Source organism: Drosophila rhopaloa, unplaced genomic scaffold (genome assembly GCF_018152115.1).
Source record: "Drosophila rhopaloa isolate 14029-0021.01 unplaced genomic scaffold, ASM1815211v1 contig_69, whole genome shotgun sequence".
Lineage (NCBI taxonomy): Eukaryota > Metazoa > Arthropoda > Insecta > Diptera > Drosophilidae > Drosophila > Drosophila rhopaloa.
The window spans coordinates 1,205,610-1,219,262 of record NW_025335166.1 but is presented as its reverse complement, the minus strand read 5'-3'; the positions used below and the strand labels follow the sequence as shown (position 1 = coordinate 1,219,262).

The 13,653-nt window shown below is 42.7% G+C and overlaps 7 protein-coding genes across 16 annotated transcripts in view; 2 read left to right on the top strand and 5 right to left on the bottom strand.

Annotated features, from left to right (window-relative positions):
• Positions 1-196: 196 nt before the first annotated feature.
• Positions 197-1,867, top strand: LOC108049641 (retinol dehydrogenase 13). Its single transcript, XM_017130894.2, has 5 exons — positions 197-352; positions 453-716; positions 781-937; positions 1,003-1,262; positions 1,317-1,867. The coding sequence occupies exons 1-5, from the start codon at positions 273-275 to the stop codon at positions 1,600-1,602; spliced, it is 1,047 nt and encodes a 348-aa protein (XP_016986383.2). The 5' UTR covers positions 197-272; the 3' UTR covers positions 1,603-1,867.
• LOC108049640 (dynactin subunit 4) lies at positions 1,775-3,560 on the bottom strand. Its single transcript, XM_017130893.2, has one exon. It carries the CDS (start codon positions 3,476-3,478, stop codon positions 1,925-1,927), a length of 1,554 nt encoding a protein of 517 aa, XP_016986382.1. The 5' UTR covers positions 3,479-3,560; the 3' UTR covers positions 1,775-1,924.
• Positions 3,561-4,778: 1,218 nt separating this feature from the next.
• Positions 4,779-5,643, bottom strand: LOC108049607. The gene is made up of 2 exons (XM_017130836.2): positions 5,413-5,643; positions 4,779-5,350 (listed from the first exon to the last, which is right to left on the bottom strand). The coding sequence occupies exons 1-2, from the start codon at positions 5,422-5,424 to the stop codon at positions 4,967-4,969; spliced, it is 396 nt and encodes a 131-aa protein (XP_016986325.1). The 5' UTR covers positions 5,425-5,643; the 3' UTR covers positions 4,779-4,966.
• A 2,349-nt stretch (positions 5,644-7,992) lies between these two features.
• Positions 7,993-9,022, bottom strand: LOC108049644 (39S ribosomal protein L52, mitochondrial). The gene is made up of 3 exons (XM_017130897.1): positions 8,878-9,022; positions 8,669-8,817; positions 7,993-8,280 (listed from the first exon to the last, which is right to left on the bottom strand). Exons 1-3 carry the CDS (start codon positions 8,924-8,926, stop codon positions 8,092-8,094), a joined length of 387 nt encoding a protein of 128 aa, XP_016986386.1. The 5' UTR covers positions 8,927-9,022; the 3' UTR covers positions 7,993-8,091.
• A 71-nt stretch (positions 9,023-9,093) lies between these two features.
• Positions 9,094-9,983, top strand: LOC108049643 (respirasome Complex Assembly Factor 1). The gene is made up of 3 exons (XM_017130896.2): positions 9,094-9,298; positions 9,354-9,457; positions 9,518-9,983. Exons 1-3 carry the CDS (start codon positions 9,191-9,193, stop codon positions 9,711-9,713), a joined length of 408 nt encoding a protein of 135 aa, XP_016986385.1. The 5' UTR covers positions 9,094-9,190; the 3' UTR covers positions 9,714-9,983.
• On the bottom strand, positions 9,980-10,994 carry LOC108049642 (probable U2 small nuclear ribonucleoprotein A'). The gene has a single exon (XM_017130895.2). It carries the CDS (start codon positions 10,852-10,854, stop codon positions 10,060-10,062), a length of 795 nt encoding a protein of 264 aa, XP_016986384.1. The 5' UTR covers positions 10,855-10,994; the 3' UTR covers positions 9,980-10,059.
• Positions 10,995-12,980: 1,986 nt separating this feature from the next.
• The window catches only part of LOC108049630 (F-actin-uncapping protein LRRC16A), a 31,800-nt gene continuing 31,127 nt past the window's right edge, over positions 12,981-13,653 (bottom strand). For all 10 annotated transcript variants that reach the window (XR_006417762.1, XR_006417761.1, XR_006417763.1 and 7 more), the window contains one exon: positions 12,981-13,648. Coding sequence is in view for 6 of the 10 variants with exons in the window: in XM_044461746.1 (XP_044317681.1) it covers positions 13,556-13,648 (93 nt within the window). In the remaining 4 variants the exon portion in view is untranslated. The remainder of the gene's footprint in view (positions 13,649-13,653) is intronic.

Sequence of the window (13,653 nt, the reverse complement as noted above, 5' to 3'; positions counted from 1 at the left end):
AATATAATCATCAGGATAACTTCAAAAGATTATTATTATTATTCTGGGCTTTCTTTAACCACTCTTAAAAAAAATACGCATGATTTTCCCGTTTACGCCGTTATTCACCGTGATTGGCAATAACGTACATATAAGTATATGTATAATTTTTGTCGAAGTAGTCGTGTTAATCAGTAGTACTTAAACAGCTGCTCTCACTGTTTTGCTCGCATTCTACTTGGCAATTCACAGCTGACAGCACCATCACAGGAACGAAATTAAAAATATTCAAAATGTGCATTTTCATCGATTGTTTATTAAGCCCCTTGATACTGTGGCCAGCTATCACAGGCGTGTCTGTCTACCTCTTGAAGTAAGTTCTTTCAATAAATGAAATCTACGATGATGACGAACCATGACTCTCACTTAAAATTCCGATATGTTCTTGTTATAATTCTTGTTCGTAATTTTAGGGAATACATGCAGGGCGGCAAGTTCACAAAGGAGACTGATGAAACCGGAAAGGTGTTTATTGTCACGGGAGCCAACACCGGTATTGGCAAAGAGACTGCTCTGGAGATCGCCAGAAGAGGGGGAACAGTGTACATGGCTTGCAGGGATATGAGCCGATGTGATAGGGCCCGCAAGGAAATCATCAAAGAGACGAATAATCAGAATATTTTCTCTCGGGAGCTGGATTTGAGCTCCATGGAGTCCATTCGTCAATTTGTAGCTGGGTGAGCTAACCAATTAAACCTTTTAAGGAATATCTGTTACAAGGCTTATTCCCAAACAAATTAGCTTCAAAAAAGAGCAGGACAGGCTACATGTTCTAGTCAACAATGCCGGTGTGATGCGCTGTCCCAAGATGTTAACCAAGGATGGTTTCGAAATGCAATTGGGTGTTAACCACATTGGCCACTTCTTGCTTACCAATTTGCTGCTCGATTTGCTGAAGGTATGCTGGTATATACATATATTCATAAATCAGGATAACACATTAGAATATGGCAAATTTGGCAGAAATCGGCTCCCAGTCGCGTTGTCGTCGTGTCCAGTTTGGCCCATACCCGTGGTGCTATTAATGTGGCTGACTTAAACAGCGAGAAGTCCTATGATGAGGGCCTAGCCTACAGCCAAAGCAAGTTGGCAAACGTCCTATTTACCCGAGAATTGGCCAAGCGCTTAGACGGTAGTGGCGTCACAGTCAATTCCCTTCATCCTGGTGTCGTGGACACAGAGCTGGCGCGGAACTGGGCCTTCTTCCAGTCTAACTTGGTGAAGTAAGTGAAAGCTAAATGAAGAAGGAACTATGTTAGTAAATTTCTATACATTAGATATTTCATCAAGCCCATGATTTGGCCGCTTTTGAAGACGCCTAAAAGTGGAGCACAGACTTCCATTTATGCTGCCCTGGATCCGGAACTACAGACGGTCACTGGCTTGTACTTTAGCGACTGCAAGCCCAAGGATGTCGCTGCTGCAGCCTTGGATGATGCTGTTGGAAAGTTCCTGTGGGCTGAAAGTGAGAAGTGGACGGGTTTGAATGTACCAAAAGTGCTAGCAACCAAGGATACCGAAAATAAATCCAAGGATGAGTCACCTTTAGCTAAAAATGATTAACCGAAAGTCAGAATTCAAAGACGATGTTAAGAAACCAAAGATCGTGGGTCAACCTGAAACTTAGCAATAAGAGAACACGGCTCCTGTGAAGTAACTGAAGACCGAGCAATTATATATATATAAAGTGTAAATAATATATAAATATATAATAGAAAGATATAAAACAGACCGATCAGGGTTAGAACAAGCGGTTTATTCAATTGTAATACTAGCTTTTTCACGAATATGTTGTATTAATATATTTTCCTATTTTCGCTTTTAAAAAGCGTGCTTTATGATTCTGATAAGTTCGATTTATATTCCACATGACTAAATTTCCATTTTAGGTGGCCTTTTGCTCCGTTGCACCCGCTGTGATGAACACCCTGGAGTGGAGCGCATGCGTGGTGGGCTCCTTCTTCTCGGACGCATTGGTTACGGTGTTGACGTACGTGTACTGCATGAAAAAGCCCAATACGACGTCCGTGCCAAAGGCCAGCTCCTCTGCCGGGGTGAACTGGAGCCGCACTAGAACCTTGTTGCCCTTGCGCCAGACAATGAACTTGGGCTCCTCGGTGGGCAGCTGCACATACTCATCGAACTCCTTAGAATCATCGCGCTGGCTGAGCACAAACTCGCTCTCCAATGGCACGATCTCTGCATTGGAGGCATCTATAACCTCACGCTTAACCTCCCGGGTTGAATTTTGACGCGACAGGGTGATGCCAACAGTCTTGAGAAGTGGGGACGAAGAAATCGGTTCCTCCTTTACAACACGAGTGGTCTCCGCTGATACTTGGGCATCCTCGGGGGGTGCTGCAGTCAACAGGCGAATGGTCATGTCGTACATGGTCGGATTGGTGAGCTTTAGAAGGATTGCGTTGCTCTTGCCAGGCACCAGCGGTTGCTCGCACCGCACCATCACCACCTCAGGCACATGATAGCTGGCAAAGAGCTGGATGCGGTACTTAATTGATGTGGGATGGTATTCCGGCTTGATCAGGTTGTGCTCGCACTGGCGGCAGCGCAGCGAACGCTTAATCCACAGCGACCGCCGTTGCGGATATAAACTGCCCACGGCAGTAGGCTGATCCGCCGGCTGGCTGTGGCGCTGGGCGATGGTCGTGACATTGCGCAGGTTTGGCTGTTCCGTAAAGATGTTTGCCGGCAGTCCCTCCACCTCCGAAGTGGACTCCGCCGGCGTGATGACGGCCTTGGCCTTGGGAACCTTGTCGTTCCAGCCGATCTGGCGTCGAATAAGCGATACCGTCAGGCCAGTACGATCCGTAAGGCTGGGAAACTTGTGCTGCTTGGGGGCCTTGCGCCGCATAAACTCCAGTTTCTCCTGCTTCTCCTGCAGTACCACTGCCTGGAAGTACTCGACCAAGGCGTTGAATCGCGCCTGGTACAGGCACTCGTTATCCGGCCAGGTGCCTGTCGCCACGCCCTGGTCGGGAATGCCCACGTCCCGGGTTGTCCATCGGCAGGACAGGCACGATAGATAGTACATCTTCTTAGTGGTTGGCACCGCCGAGGGTTTGCTGCTAGCCGGGACAGGAGGCGTGGCTTCGCCGGTGGAATCGCCATCCTTAGGTTCTTTGACGTCCTTTGACTCTTCAGACTTACGCACCACGGGAACCGTGGATGCTCTGGCGGACAGGGTGTGCTGGCAGCAGGGACAGTCGAAGCAGTTGGCGCAGCAGTTTTTTTTGTGTTTTGCCTCCGTGGATGGGATGTTCTCCAGGCAGTTGGAGCAAAAGTGCGATTCGATTTCATGGGTCACGCAGAAGCCACAGTGCAGCTTTGGGCAGTGCCGGCAGAAAAAGAGCTTGTTGATGGGGTTCAGGATGCCGCAGGAGCACGCGTACTTAACGGGACTCGGTTGCATGAAGCTCATCTTGAACCACGAATAATTTTCTCCTGGCTTCTTTGTAAATTTGCAAATCTCTCCTCTTCTTCCACAAATGACGACAGCTGTTATATCGATACGTCGATGTTTCTAAATTAAGTTATCGACGCCTTGAACGACTATTATACACAAATCCCACTGAGCTTTTTGGCAGTGGTGAAGCTCCGTATCCACCATCTACCTATAACTATATCAAACACTTTTTAAAATAATTATTTCTGATTTTAATTTATTTAATGCCCTAAGTCAATGGTTTTATACAGAGGTGCTCAAATCCACCTTATGGCATAGCAGGCACAAATACAAACAAAAGGATAGCAATGCACCCAGAAATATAATTTAGTACAAATAATAAAAATCCCATGCAAACATGCAACGGCTTGATGCAGCAGATGTTGAAAAAAAGAAGTGTGTGACATTATTTGTGTGAAAAAAAAATGTATGTAAAATATGCCCAAAACCCTCCGACCTGCAACTACTATTACTAATTTACCTCTGGGTCACAGAAATTAAGATAATCTGCAATTCTTTTCAATTTAAATTGCATTCCGCCAAGATTTTTTGGTTTAACGGGAAAACCATGGGCTTAAAATAGCATACAACTTTCGAAAAGGAATGTTAATATAATATCTAGAACTGGCTGGGATTATTGTCGCGGTAAAACCTTATGCACCATCCCATATTTTAGCCTGATCTTAGTTATTCAAAATAAAAAAATTGGTCAACAATTTTCTATTATTTAGGAGCTTTATTGACATTTTTATTATAATTCACAATCTTTTTTGCAAGGGGAATTAAACAAAAATATGTTTTTCTCATCTCATTATTATTTATTTATTTATTTCAAAATGATCACATCATTTAAAAAGGTTTACTCTAGCTACATCAAGTATAAATAATAACAAATGCTATTCTGATTCCAATCAATCGACTAAGTGTTCGATTAGCACCGAATTGCCAATTAAATAGACACTTTACGGTTGATCAAATTTTGTTCGGCACTTTTTATTAAAAGGTGGGAGCAATGTCAGGGAAAGCGTTTACCGCAAATCGAAATTGCAAAAAGTTCGATCATAATTTCAATTCTTTGGAACTTACTTTTGATATCGGAATATGCTCGATTAAGGAGACTTATTCGTTTTGCAACTGTAAATTACAATCACGACTTATTTGTCTCACTTTTTTGTAAAAACAAATTTTAATACAAAATTCACGATTGTCATTTTTGTGGTCACTCATCATGCAACCGCAAAAATGATTATTTAGTTGAGAAATTATTTCATAAATTTGGGTATATATTTAGTAGGTTTGCGTATATAAATATAATTTGGTCAGATTTTGGCCGCGTATAAAATAGGTTACAGTATAAGGTACTTTTTGGTGTGGGAGCCACGCGACTAATCCTACAACTAAGCCTATGCTAATCATCCTCAGTCTGTACTCTCAGTCCCGGCAGTAGGACCGGAAGGACTTCCTCTAGCCGAAGAAGTTGGGCACGAAGAGCTTCTTGCGCTTGGTCTTGGTCTGCCGGACACGCACAATCGGGGTGAACTTGACGTTGTGTGGCAGGGCACCGCCCTCGGAGTTGGCATCTTCGCGGCGGGTGTAGCCAGCACTGGCGGCCACGGGGGCGATGTAGCCGTCGTCCACGTAGTAGTAGCCCGGGCTCAACTTCTTAAGCCTGTTATCCGTCAGGGGCTTTCCATAGCTCAGGGCGTACGAGGAGCCGCTGTTGGTGTCATAGCGATCGGTGTCGTAGGTCTCGTAGCTATCCAGGTCATAGTAGGTGGGCTTTGCACTGGACTGGGACACCTTGCAGATGATGATGCTGACCAGCAGGCAGACCCACGAGTACAATTGCTGAGGGGAGAAAGACTGGGTGAGCTAGATTGCCTCAGTGATCTCTCTTATGCCGTGCTTACCTTAAGATCCATTGTGTTTTTCGGTATAAGCAGTTGGGTATTATCCTTTGATTTCCGTCTGGTTGCTCTGATTGCTTTGAACGTCTGGTGAGTTCTGTGTGCTTTGATGTGAAGAACCCTTCCTTTATATACGCACCGGCCGCCATATTCGCACCCAAATGTGAAAATTTGCTTTCGGGCAGAGACGATGCTCTGGTTGTGACGCAAGTCTGGAGGAAACGCAGCGACATTTTCGACGATCTTCGGTTGACGTCGGGGTTTTTGCGCATGCGCGGACGCTGTGACAACGATTTGGTCTTATCTCTATGGGATTCGGTGGGACGAAAGGCTCTAATTGCCGGGTGCACCGTTTCGGTTAGCGTCGAGCCAGTTTGTTTCGGAAAAATTTTTACAATGCGGAAAGTTACGCTCCCCCAGAATTCCCCCATTGTCTGAGACTATTTTGTTTTGATTCAGATTAATTATAAATATTAATTTTGCTTTTAGGCGCTCTGACGTCGGGCAGTGAACGGTAGAAAGTAATTAGGGGCTTTCGGATCTCGGTTTGCGGCGCACACGGCGCATGAGTAATATGTGTACCAGGCGCTGTGGTCGCCGGGTGGTAATTTTTGTGTGGTCACACGCTAAGTCTAAATCCAGACCCCGAATGTCGTTGTAACGAAATTCGGCGTTTTTATTATAAATCAGCATAGATACGCAAATAAGAAGGCGTCTAAAAATACTGCTCAGACTTTATAAATATCCAACCGCAATGGTTCATGCGACGGTTAATTAATTCGTCGTGAAAATGTTGCCGGCTGACTCAGGAAGTGATAAATACCATGATTTTCTAGTAAAACATGAACGGCTTTCGGGAGCAATAAAATGATTAGCAAACACACTCGACCTGGCTGCGGTTGACGCTTTGAATCAGTCTCCAAAAAGGGGCATGACTGCACTCGAAGATATGAATCAGAAGCCAACTAGACTTGTAATGCATCGTTTAGCAGACGAAATTGAGGAAAAGACCTATGATGGGACCCAGACTAATTTGCACTCAATTAGCGCTGGCTGTTTCGAAAAGTTTCGGTCGTAAATATAAACCCGCTAATTATATAAATTTATACAATTATATAAATATAAATCCCGAGCGCTCGCTAAGGGAAATAACAAAATTCAGTTGTTTTCCACAACTTCACCTTTTTCCATGCCACCACACTGGGGGTAAATATTTTTGCACACCCGAAACATCGTCAACAACAACAGAAAGGTGCGAGATTTGCCAGCGGTAAGGAAACATAAACAATCCAGTTGAAATCAGATCGCATTACGTATACGCACGATTGGCTGCATTGGAGGCCAGCGCAGCTACTTCTGCCTTTTGATTGAGAGCTCCGGTGGAGGCACGATTATAATTTTTTTTGTCACACCCCCGCTGACCACGAAACCTGAAAGGCGGTGCCAAATTTCGTACCCCTCGGCTAATTTCTGCAAGAAGTGCGACAAACATTCTGCACTCTAAGCCGTCTCCAAGTGACGATCATCTGCTTAGAAAATTTCCTCAGACTTGATTTCTTTGTTGGCCGAATGTGCGAATGTAAATAGCTAAATTTGCACCCTGCAATATTTTAATATTTACAGTGGCACATTATCCGCTTATTTAATTGCCACTTTTACCAATTTTGGCCTGGTGTGAGTTGATAGTAACAAAGAGTTATGGAAATTTTTATGTCTGCCACCAAGGGGATCAATGGATCTTCAATTTTGTTTGTTTTTTTCGGGAAGTGTTAAGATTAGCAAAGTCGGATGTTTCTTAACCCTGTTTGAACGTTAACCAGGCACGCTATTCCCCAATTTAAAACCAATAAATCGGTTAAACGGTCTTTGCGAAAACAAGCCTAAGTAGAGCACGTTTCTGGAGATTTAATTATGACGGTGTTTGGTTTATGAGCGAACGATCAACCGAATCGAAGATAAACATTTTCGGGTCGTGCCAAATTCTTGATATCCTAACCGAAAAGTCAAACACTCGGAAAAACAAGGGAGCTCCACTGGCAAGGTGTGCAAATAATAAGCTGATAAACGGTGGAACATATTTACTGATAATGGCAAATATTAGGCTTCACATTTGATATGGCTGGTTGGCTTCGCTGGCACGATCGATATGTTAATCTCTCCAGGTTGCTCCAGTGGGATATTGACCACATTGCGCAGGCCGGAAGAGGAGGTCCAGCCTGTAACTGGCCTTCGACAATCACTTACAGATAAACAAGAAAACGCTTACTTCCTTGTTTACAAAAATACTTTGAGAAGTGACTCGAATGCGCGAGCGGTAAGCCTTCTATTAACAGCTTATGTGTTAATAGGAGCCCACTCCCGCCTTAATAGCTAGACTTAGACCTCTCGGAAAAGCAGGCAATGCTTTCATCTCGTCTAAATGCCAGGACACGTTACTAAGGCAAGTGCGTCACTGACGTTTTAACACTCAATTAAGATGCGGCAGGTGTTTTGCCCCGTTGCAATTAAATCCTCATTAGCAATACGTCTAATGAACTGTCGAATGCGCCACGCTTGCTGTTTGTGGAACGTTTTTGAAACGTGTTTTGGGCAAACATGTGTCCACATCACAAGACCATCGTTTAATTTCGTCTCCATTCATTAAGCGACTTAAATTAACTTATACAGGCTAGGATTAGGAGGCTATTTTTTTTGTTTAAATAGCAGGTGGCCCTTGGGCTTCAATTTGTTTTGGATAAGGCGCTGCTTTTCGGATTCGGCGCTTTGCTTGAGGCGTTCATGTCGCTGCTTGGCAAACTCAAGCTCCCCACTAAGCTCCACGATTCTGGCGGCGATTTCCTGCTGCTTCAGCAGTCGTCTCTTCTGGTTGGCCTATAATTAAAGGAATATAATATATATATACTTCAATGGTTTTGAGGAAGTACATAGTAAAGACCTGCAAGAGCTGATCTTGTTTCTTATTGAATATTAAGCCGAATAGATCAATCTACAATTCAGATTGCTCATTGCGCCAATGTCAACGACATACTGTTAAGAACCTTAATAATTGATCAATTATATTAAATCGGTTTTAATTAGTTAAATAGTTTAATTAATCTCTTCAGTGTTTGATCTTTTCTAAGCTTGAGCATTTTGGAGCTTCATCTGTTTTGCCGAATGTTTAGACCGAATCAAAAAACATGAGCTAAGCAACTTGCACCTAACCTATTTTTTAAAACAGTAGGGTCTTTTGACCCAACGGTTCTACACTATTACTTACTCCCAGGGGCGTAGGTCTGCCATCTAGGTATGTGAAGTCTGGGGAATTGGTAAGTGGGCCGAAGGCATTTGGGTTTTCCGGCAAACCCTTCTCTGCACGCCACTTTTGATCAATGGATCGGGCGGCAGATACAGCAATACCTCTCCGAGCTGCGTAAAAACATTCGATCGATGAATTATAATAGAATTAGAATCGAGTAAAGTACTTACCTGAAAATGTGGAAGCGGCAGCCAGGCAGATTTTCGTTATTTGTAGCATTGTTTATTAAATTTTTTCAATGGTTAAAGTGAAAACTCAATTGACATAACCAAACAGCTGATGGTAGGGTTGTCGCCCTTAACTTAAACTTAACAGCACTAAAATAAATATTAGGTCCAATCGAATAATCATAGATGTAAAAATATTTTCGGAAATATCGATAGTATCGAATAAACATCGATTTTGGTCCCAGCTCTACGCGATAGTGAAAAAATTAATTAACAAAATAATTTAAAGTGATTTGGGTCAAAGCTGAATCAAATAATGGCCACGAAAACGAGTACAATTGAGCGCAACGGCCACTCGGCCAAATCCTCCACGCTGCGAGAAATTTGCGCGCGCGCCATTACAAAATCGGAGTGGGAGGACAAGGTGAGCAAAGTTCCGGATCGCAAAACCCGCATGCTAATCCTCTAATCTCCCACAGGAAGAGTTTCTGGACGTTATCTACTGGTCGCGGCAGGTATTCGGAATTTTTCTGGGCGTCATTTGGGGCATAGTGCCGCTAAAGGGGTTCCTGGGACTGGTTCTGTGAGTAGCTATAACCTATAAATAGTCGGAGTCAGTCCATTTAGATGTTATGCTTTCCAGATTCGCCGGCATCAGCTGCGGGATCGTCTACCTATACGCCATCAACTTCCAGAACGTGGACGAAGACGCCTACGGCGGCGTTTGGGAATTGGTGAAGGAGGGCTTCATGACGTCGTTCGCCGGATTCTTGGTCACGTGGATAATCTTCTACACTGGTCTGCACTACGACACCATAATGGCAGCAAAAGGTTCCTAATAGAACCTTCCAGCAATATCAGATCCGAGGAGCCAGATTCTGATCCCCACCATTTTCACATAAGCTAGCCGCACCTCCTGTTTTTGACCCCTTCGTACTCGCTGTAGATTGTTAAACTTTTAGCCAATTACGTTCGTGTAACCGCATCTCTACCGTGGCCAGTTGTCCCAGATCTTTCCGTGAAAGGTCCTCTGATCAGTGGCCCTAGTTAAAAACAAAAGATACAATATATATTTGTGTATGTCCAGAATGCAGAATGCGGTTAATCAACTTGAGGCGGCGTTTTATTACAAAATATTGGTCTACGGTTATAAGGTAGCTGACGGATGAGCGGCATATCCTAGTCTTAGTAATCCATGGCCACGGCCCCAGAGCCGTTGTGCCCAGCTCCATTCTGCGCCGGCTCCTGCTCGTGCTGAAACTTCTCAGGTAGCTGGCCGCTCTGCAGGATCTGTGAAAGCCGCTCCACCTCAGCCAACGAGCTGGCTCGCTTAATGGCCTCGCGGATGCGCTGCATGTCCTCTGGATTGGCCAGTCGGCCGCCGTCCGACCCTCTTCCCTTGCCATTCCCCGCCTCGGCGGCCATGGCGGCAGCGGCGCTCATTTTTGACTTCCGGCTTACGTCCTTTAGCATGTCCTTGCCCTGCTTGGTACGGAAGAACTCCTGCGCCGCTTGGCGGTCCTTTTGCTTGATCTTTCGGAAGTCGAGCAGCCGCAGCTGCGGAAATTTGTAGGCCATGTACTCGCGATAGTTGGGCTTCGTGGATACCGGGTTAATAAGCAGGCAGATGGTGTCCAGCTTGGCGAACGCTGCCAGCGGCTCTAGGTCGCTCAGCTCCTGCAGGTTGTTGCCTGTAAGGATGACGGAGCTTAGGTTAGGCACCGCCTCCTCCAGTCCCTCGTTGATGCGCAGGATGCGATTGTTGTTCAGCAACAGGCACTTAAGGCGCGGTAGGTGCGGCAGGTTGTCCAGCTTGCGCAGGTCGTTGTCCGACAGATCGATAGTGTCGAACTGGTCTAGGGTGGCGCCCAGGTTCTCAATCTGTGGAATCTTGTAGCCGCGCAAATCCAGCTCGCGCTCCCGGCACGGGTTAATGTATTGCATAGACTGGTTGATCAGCTCCGGCGTTAGTTTCACCATCGTGGCAGTTTCTGTGTCTTGTCGTTTTTTGGATTCAGCTTTTTCCTACACCTTTTTCGTTTATTTTCTTAAAATACGGAAAAAACAATTCGCAGCCGACGCGAGTTGGGGATGAACGATTTCCCGATATCAAGCACTGCCGGCATCGATTGGTTTTAGAGGTGGGTTGCAGAACTGCGGCGAATTTCCTATCGAAGTCTTAATTATACCCGAATCCCACTGAGCACCATCCAGTAACCATTTGCGGGATGGTCCAAAAGGTTTCGCTATGCCAAAAATTTCCCAGTTATGCCGTCTTCCCACAAAGATTTATCCACCATCCGTTGAACGGATGGTCCATAAGGTTTTTCCGTTCCGGAAATTCCCAGTTAGTTCCCCATCCGAATTTGACTGACTTTTTATGATATAGTTAGGGGATGTTTTTTCGGTGCAACTCTGAGTTCTTCTTCCTGACAGAGCAAATTGAAACATTCACTACGAAAACGTAAGCAATGATGACGGGGAACTTTTGAAAATGGAAGGCGCCAAATCAATAAATGCTGTTTATACTTGAAATAATTAATTAATTACTGCTCCATCCGTGTGGCAGCATTTCCTAGGCGCTCACAAAATGGAACTGAACACTGGAGAACGAGAGTATGTCCCCATACTTACATATATTTGTGGTTTAAAATTAACTAATAAAATATATTTATTGCAGGTACTAGGGCATACTTTGTGAAGGTCTTAGATGTGGTCCGCTCATGTACATATGTAGATTGAATTAAGTTAAATTAATTAGTTATATGTAATGAAATAATAATGAAATAATGGAATAAAATAAAAAATGAAATTTATATGAAAATTTACTGAATGAATTTTACTGATGAAAAAAAAGCGATGAAAATGCGATGAAAAAGCGATGAAAATGAGATGAACAAGCGATGAATTACTGATTAAAGAGTGATGAATTACTGATGAAAATGTGATGAATTCATCACTCTTTAATCAGTAATTCATCACTCGTTAATCACTATTTCATCGCATTTTAATCACTCGTTCATCGCATGTTCATCAGTAAACGCTGTTCAAAAAGTGATGAATTACTGATTAAAGAGTGATGAAAAACTGAAAAAAGAGTGATGAATTACTGATTAAAGAGTGATGAATTTTTCACTGATTAACTCCTAGGACATGCCAATGTTGAATTCATCACTAATTTGTATGAAGTTTCATCGCCGATTAATCAGCAGTGATGAATTTTTGGTGATGAAAAAGCGATTAAAAGGTGATGAACGGTACTGCAGGGTACCTAGCCATCTTCATAACATATACTGTATTATCGAATGTAAAATTGAAAACAATGAATTATCAGAAAAATAATTAGCATTTATTGATTTGGCCCCTTCCATTTTCAAAAGTTCCCCGTCATCATTGCTTACGTTTTCGTAGTGAATGTTTCAGTTTTCACTGTCAAGAAGAAGACTCAGAGTTACACAGAAAAAATTGAAAATTTTGTTGAACGGCAAAACCTTATGGACCATCCGTTCAACGGATGGTGGGTGAATTTCTGTGGCAAGACGCTATAAGCGGGAGTTTTAAATTTTTCAACCCATTGAAATACCAAAATAAAACTGTCATCTTTGTTATTGTTTTCCGTTTAATTTGAATTTCAATAGATTACAATGAAGTTTTTAATTGCTTAACTTTAATGAACACGTTAAGTTTTTCGTAATTCGTTTTGGGTTTTTGAAGTTGAATGGGAATCGGGTAACACTCAAAACTCGAAGTGTGTGGTCGGTGGTGGACTGGTTTAAACGCTTCTCTTAAAATTTTCTGTGTTGGTGCAAACTACTAAATCTTCAAAATTGAAATTGATCGATTCGCCATTAGAGTAATTAGTTTTCTGTAGTTTTCGGTTTTTTGTCGTTTAAATGCATTCAGTAATTTTTTTATCGTTTTCGCCTAATTTCTTAGCGTAAATTGTTAACTTTTTAGAAAATAATCAATAAGATCGTCGATCTCCGTTTCGTTTTTAAATAAATGCATTTGTTTCTGTCGGCACAGTGCGCGTTAAAAGTTGAAAACGGATTGTCGCTGGAATACTATAAGTATGTATATAAGTAAAGTAAATTAAAACGGGGAAATAATATAGGATAAAATTTGTATTTGGAAGCAGTTATAAAAAATATTATATTTCATTTAGATTTTGTAGGTTTAGACCATTAAAATAGCTCTTATGCACGCAATCAATTTACATAATATGTATAGTATCATATATATATATATCATATTCATTGCGTTATCTTCGTTAGTTTCATTGAAATTTTTTGTATAGCACGCGCTAAAAATAGATTTATGTTAATTCTTTATATAATTGGCACTTAACTCATTTTAAATACATAAAAATATAAAATATTGTACACAAAACATCTTTAAAAATATGCAAAGGTTAATTTGGATAAAAGTATCAGGGTATATATCAATAAATAAATCACGTTCATTCTAAATTTCCAAATGAAAACAACACACACGGGCCATTGCACATTAATTAATGGTTCAGTACGAATAAGTTGCAACCTCGTATCCATCTATCCATCTGTCCATCATCATCATCACTTTTTCTTATCATCACCCCTAGAATCGATCACGCAAAACTGTGGCAGGTTGGGTGGAGGACTAGGAGTCGATGTGAGGGAATGTTGAGCATAAAACTAAACACTTATAAATCAACGACATCCTCCTTTGTGTAGGGCGAGTCTCTAAACACGCGTCTGCTCGCCATGCTCTGCTGCAGTTCTTCAACTAATGTCTCCTGTG

Excerpts from the sequence above, each read along its gene's own strand:
- LOC108049641 (XM_017130894.2), top strand. The coding sequence starts at position 273 with ATGTGCATTTTCATCGATTGTTTATTAAGCCCCTTGATACTGTGGCCA. Across the intron at positions 353-452 it reads GTGTCTGTCTACCTCTTGAA|GGAATACATGCAGGGCGGCA; the intron begins GTAAGTTCTTTC and ends TCGTAATTTTAG. Across the intron at positions 1,263-1,316 it reads TTCCAGTCTAACTTGGTGAA|ATATTTCATCAAGCCCATGA; the intron begins GTAAGTGAAAGC and ends TCTATACATTAG.
- LOC108049640 (XM_017130893.2), bottom strand. The coding sequence starts at position 3,478 with ATGAGCTTCATGCAACCGAGTCCCGTTAAGTACGCGTGCTCCTGCGGC.
- LOC108049644 (XM_017130897.1), bottom strand. The coding sequence starts at position 8,926 with ATGCTACAAATAACGAAAATCTGCCTGGCTGCCGCTTCCACATTTTCA. Across the intron at positions 8,818-8,877 it reads TGCCGCTTCCACATTTTCAG|CTCGGAGAGGTATTGCTGTA; the intron begins GTAAGTACTTTA and ends GTTTTTACGCAG. Across the intron at positions 8,281-8,668 it reads GCAGACCTACGCCCCTGGGA|GCCAACCAGAAGAGACGACT; the intron begins GTAAGTAATAGT and ends CTTTAATTATAG.
- LOC108049643 (XM_017130896.2), top strand. The coding sequence starts at position 9,191 with ATGGCCACGAAAACGAGTACAATTGAGCGCAACGGCCACTCGGCCAAA. Across the intron at positions 9,299-9,353 it reads AATCGGAGTGGGAGGACAAG|GAAGAGTTTCTGGACGTTAT; the intron begins GTGAGCAAAGTT and ends AATCTCCCACAG. Across the intron at positions 9,458-9,517 it reads GGGTTCCTGGGACTGGTTCT|ATTCGCCGGCATCAGCTGCG; the intron begins GTGAGTAGCTAT and ends TATGCTTTCCAG.
- LOC108049642 (XM_017130895.2), bottom strand. The coding sequence starts at position 10,854 with ATGGTGAAACTAACGCCGGAGCTGATCAACCAGTCTATGCAATACATT.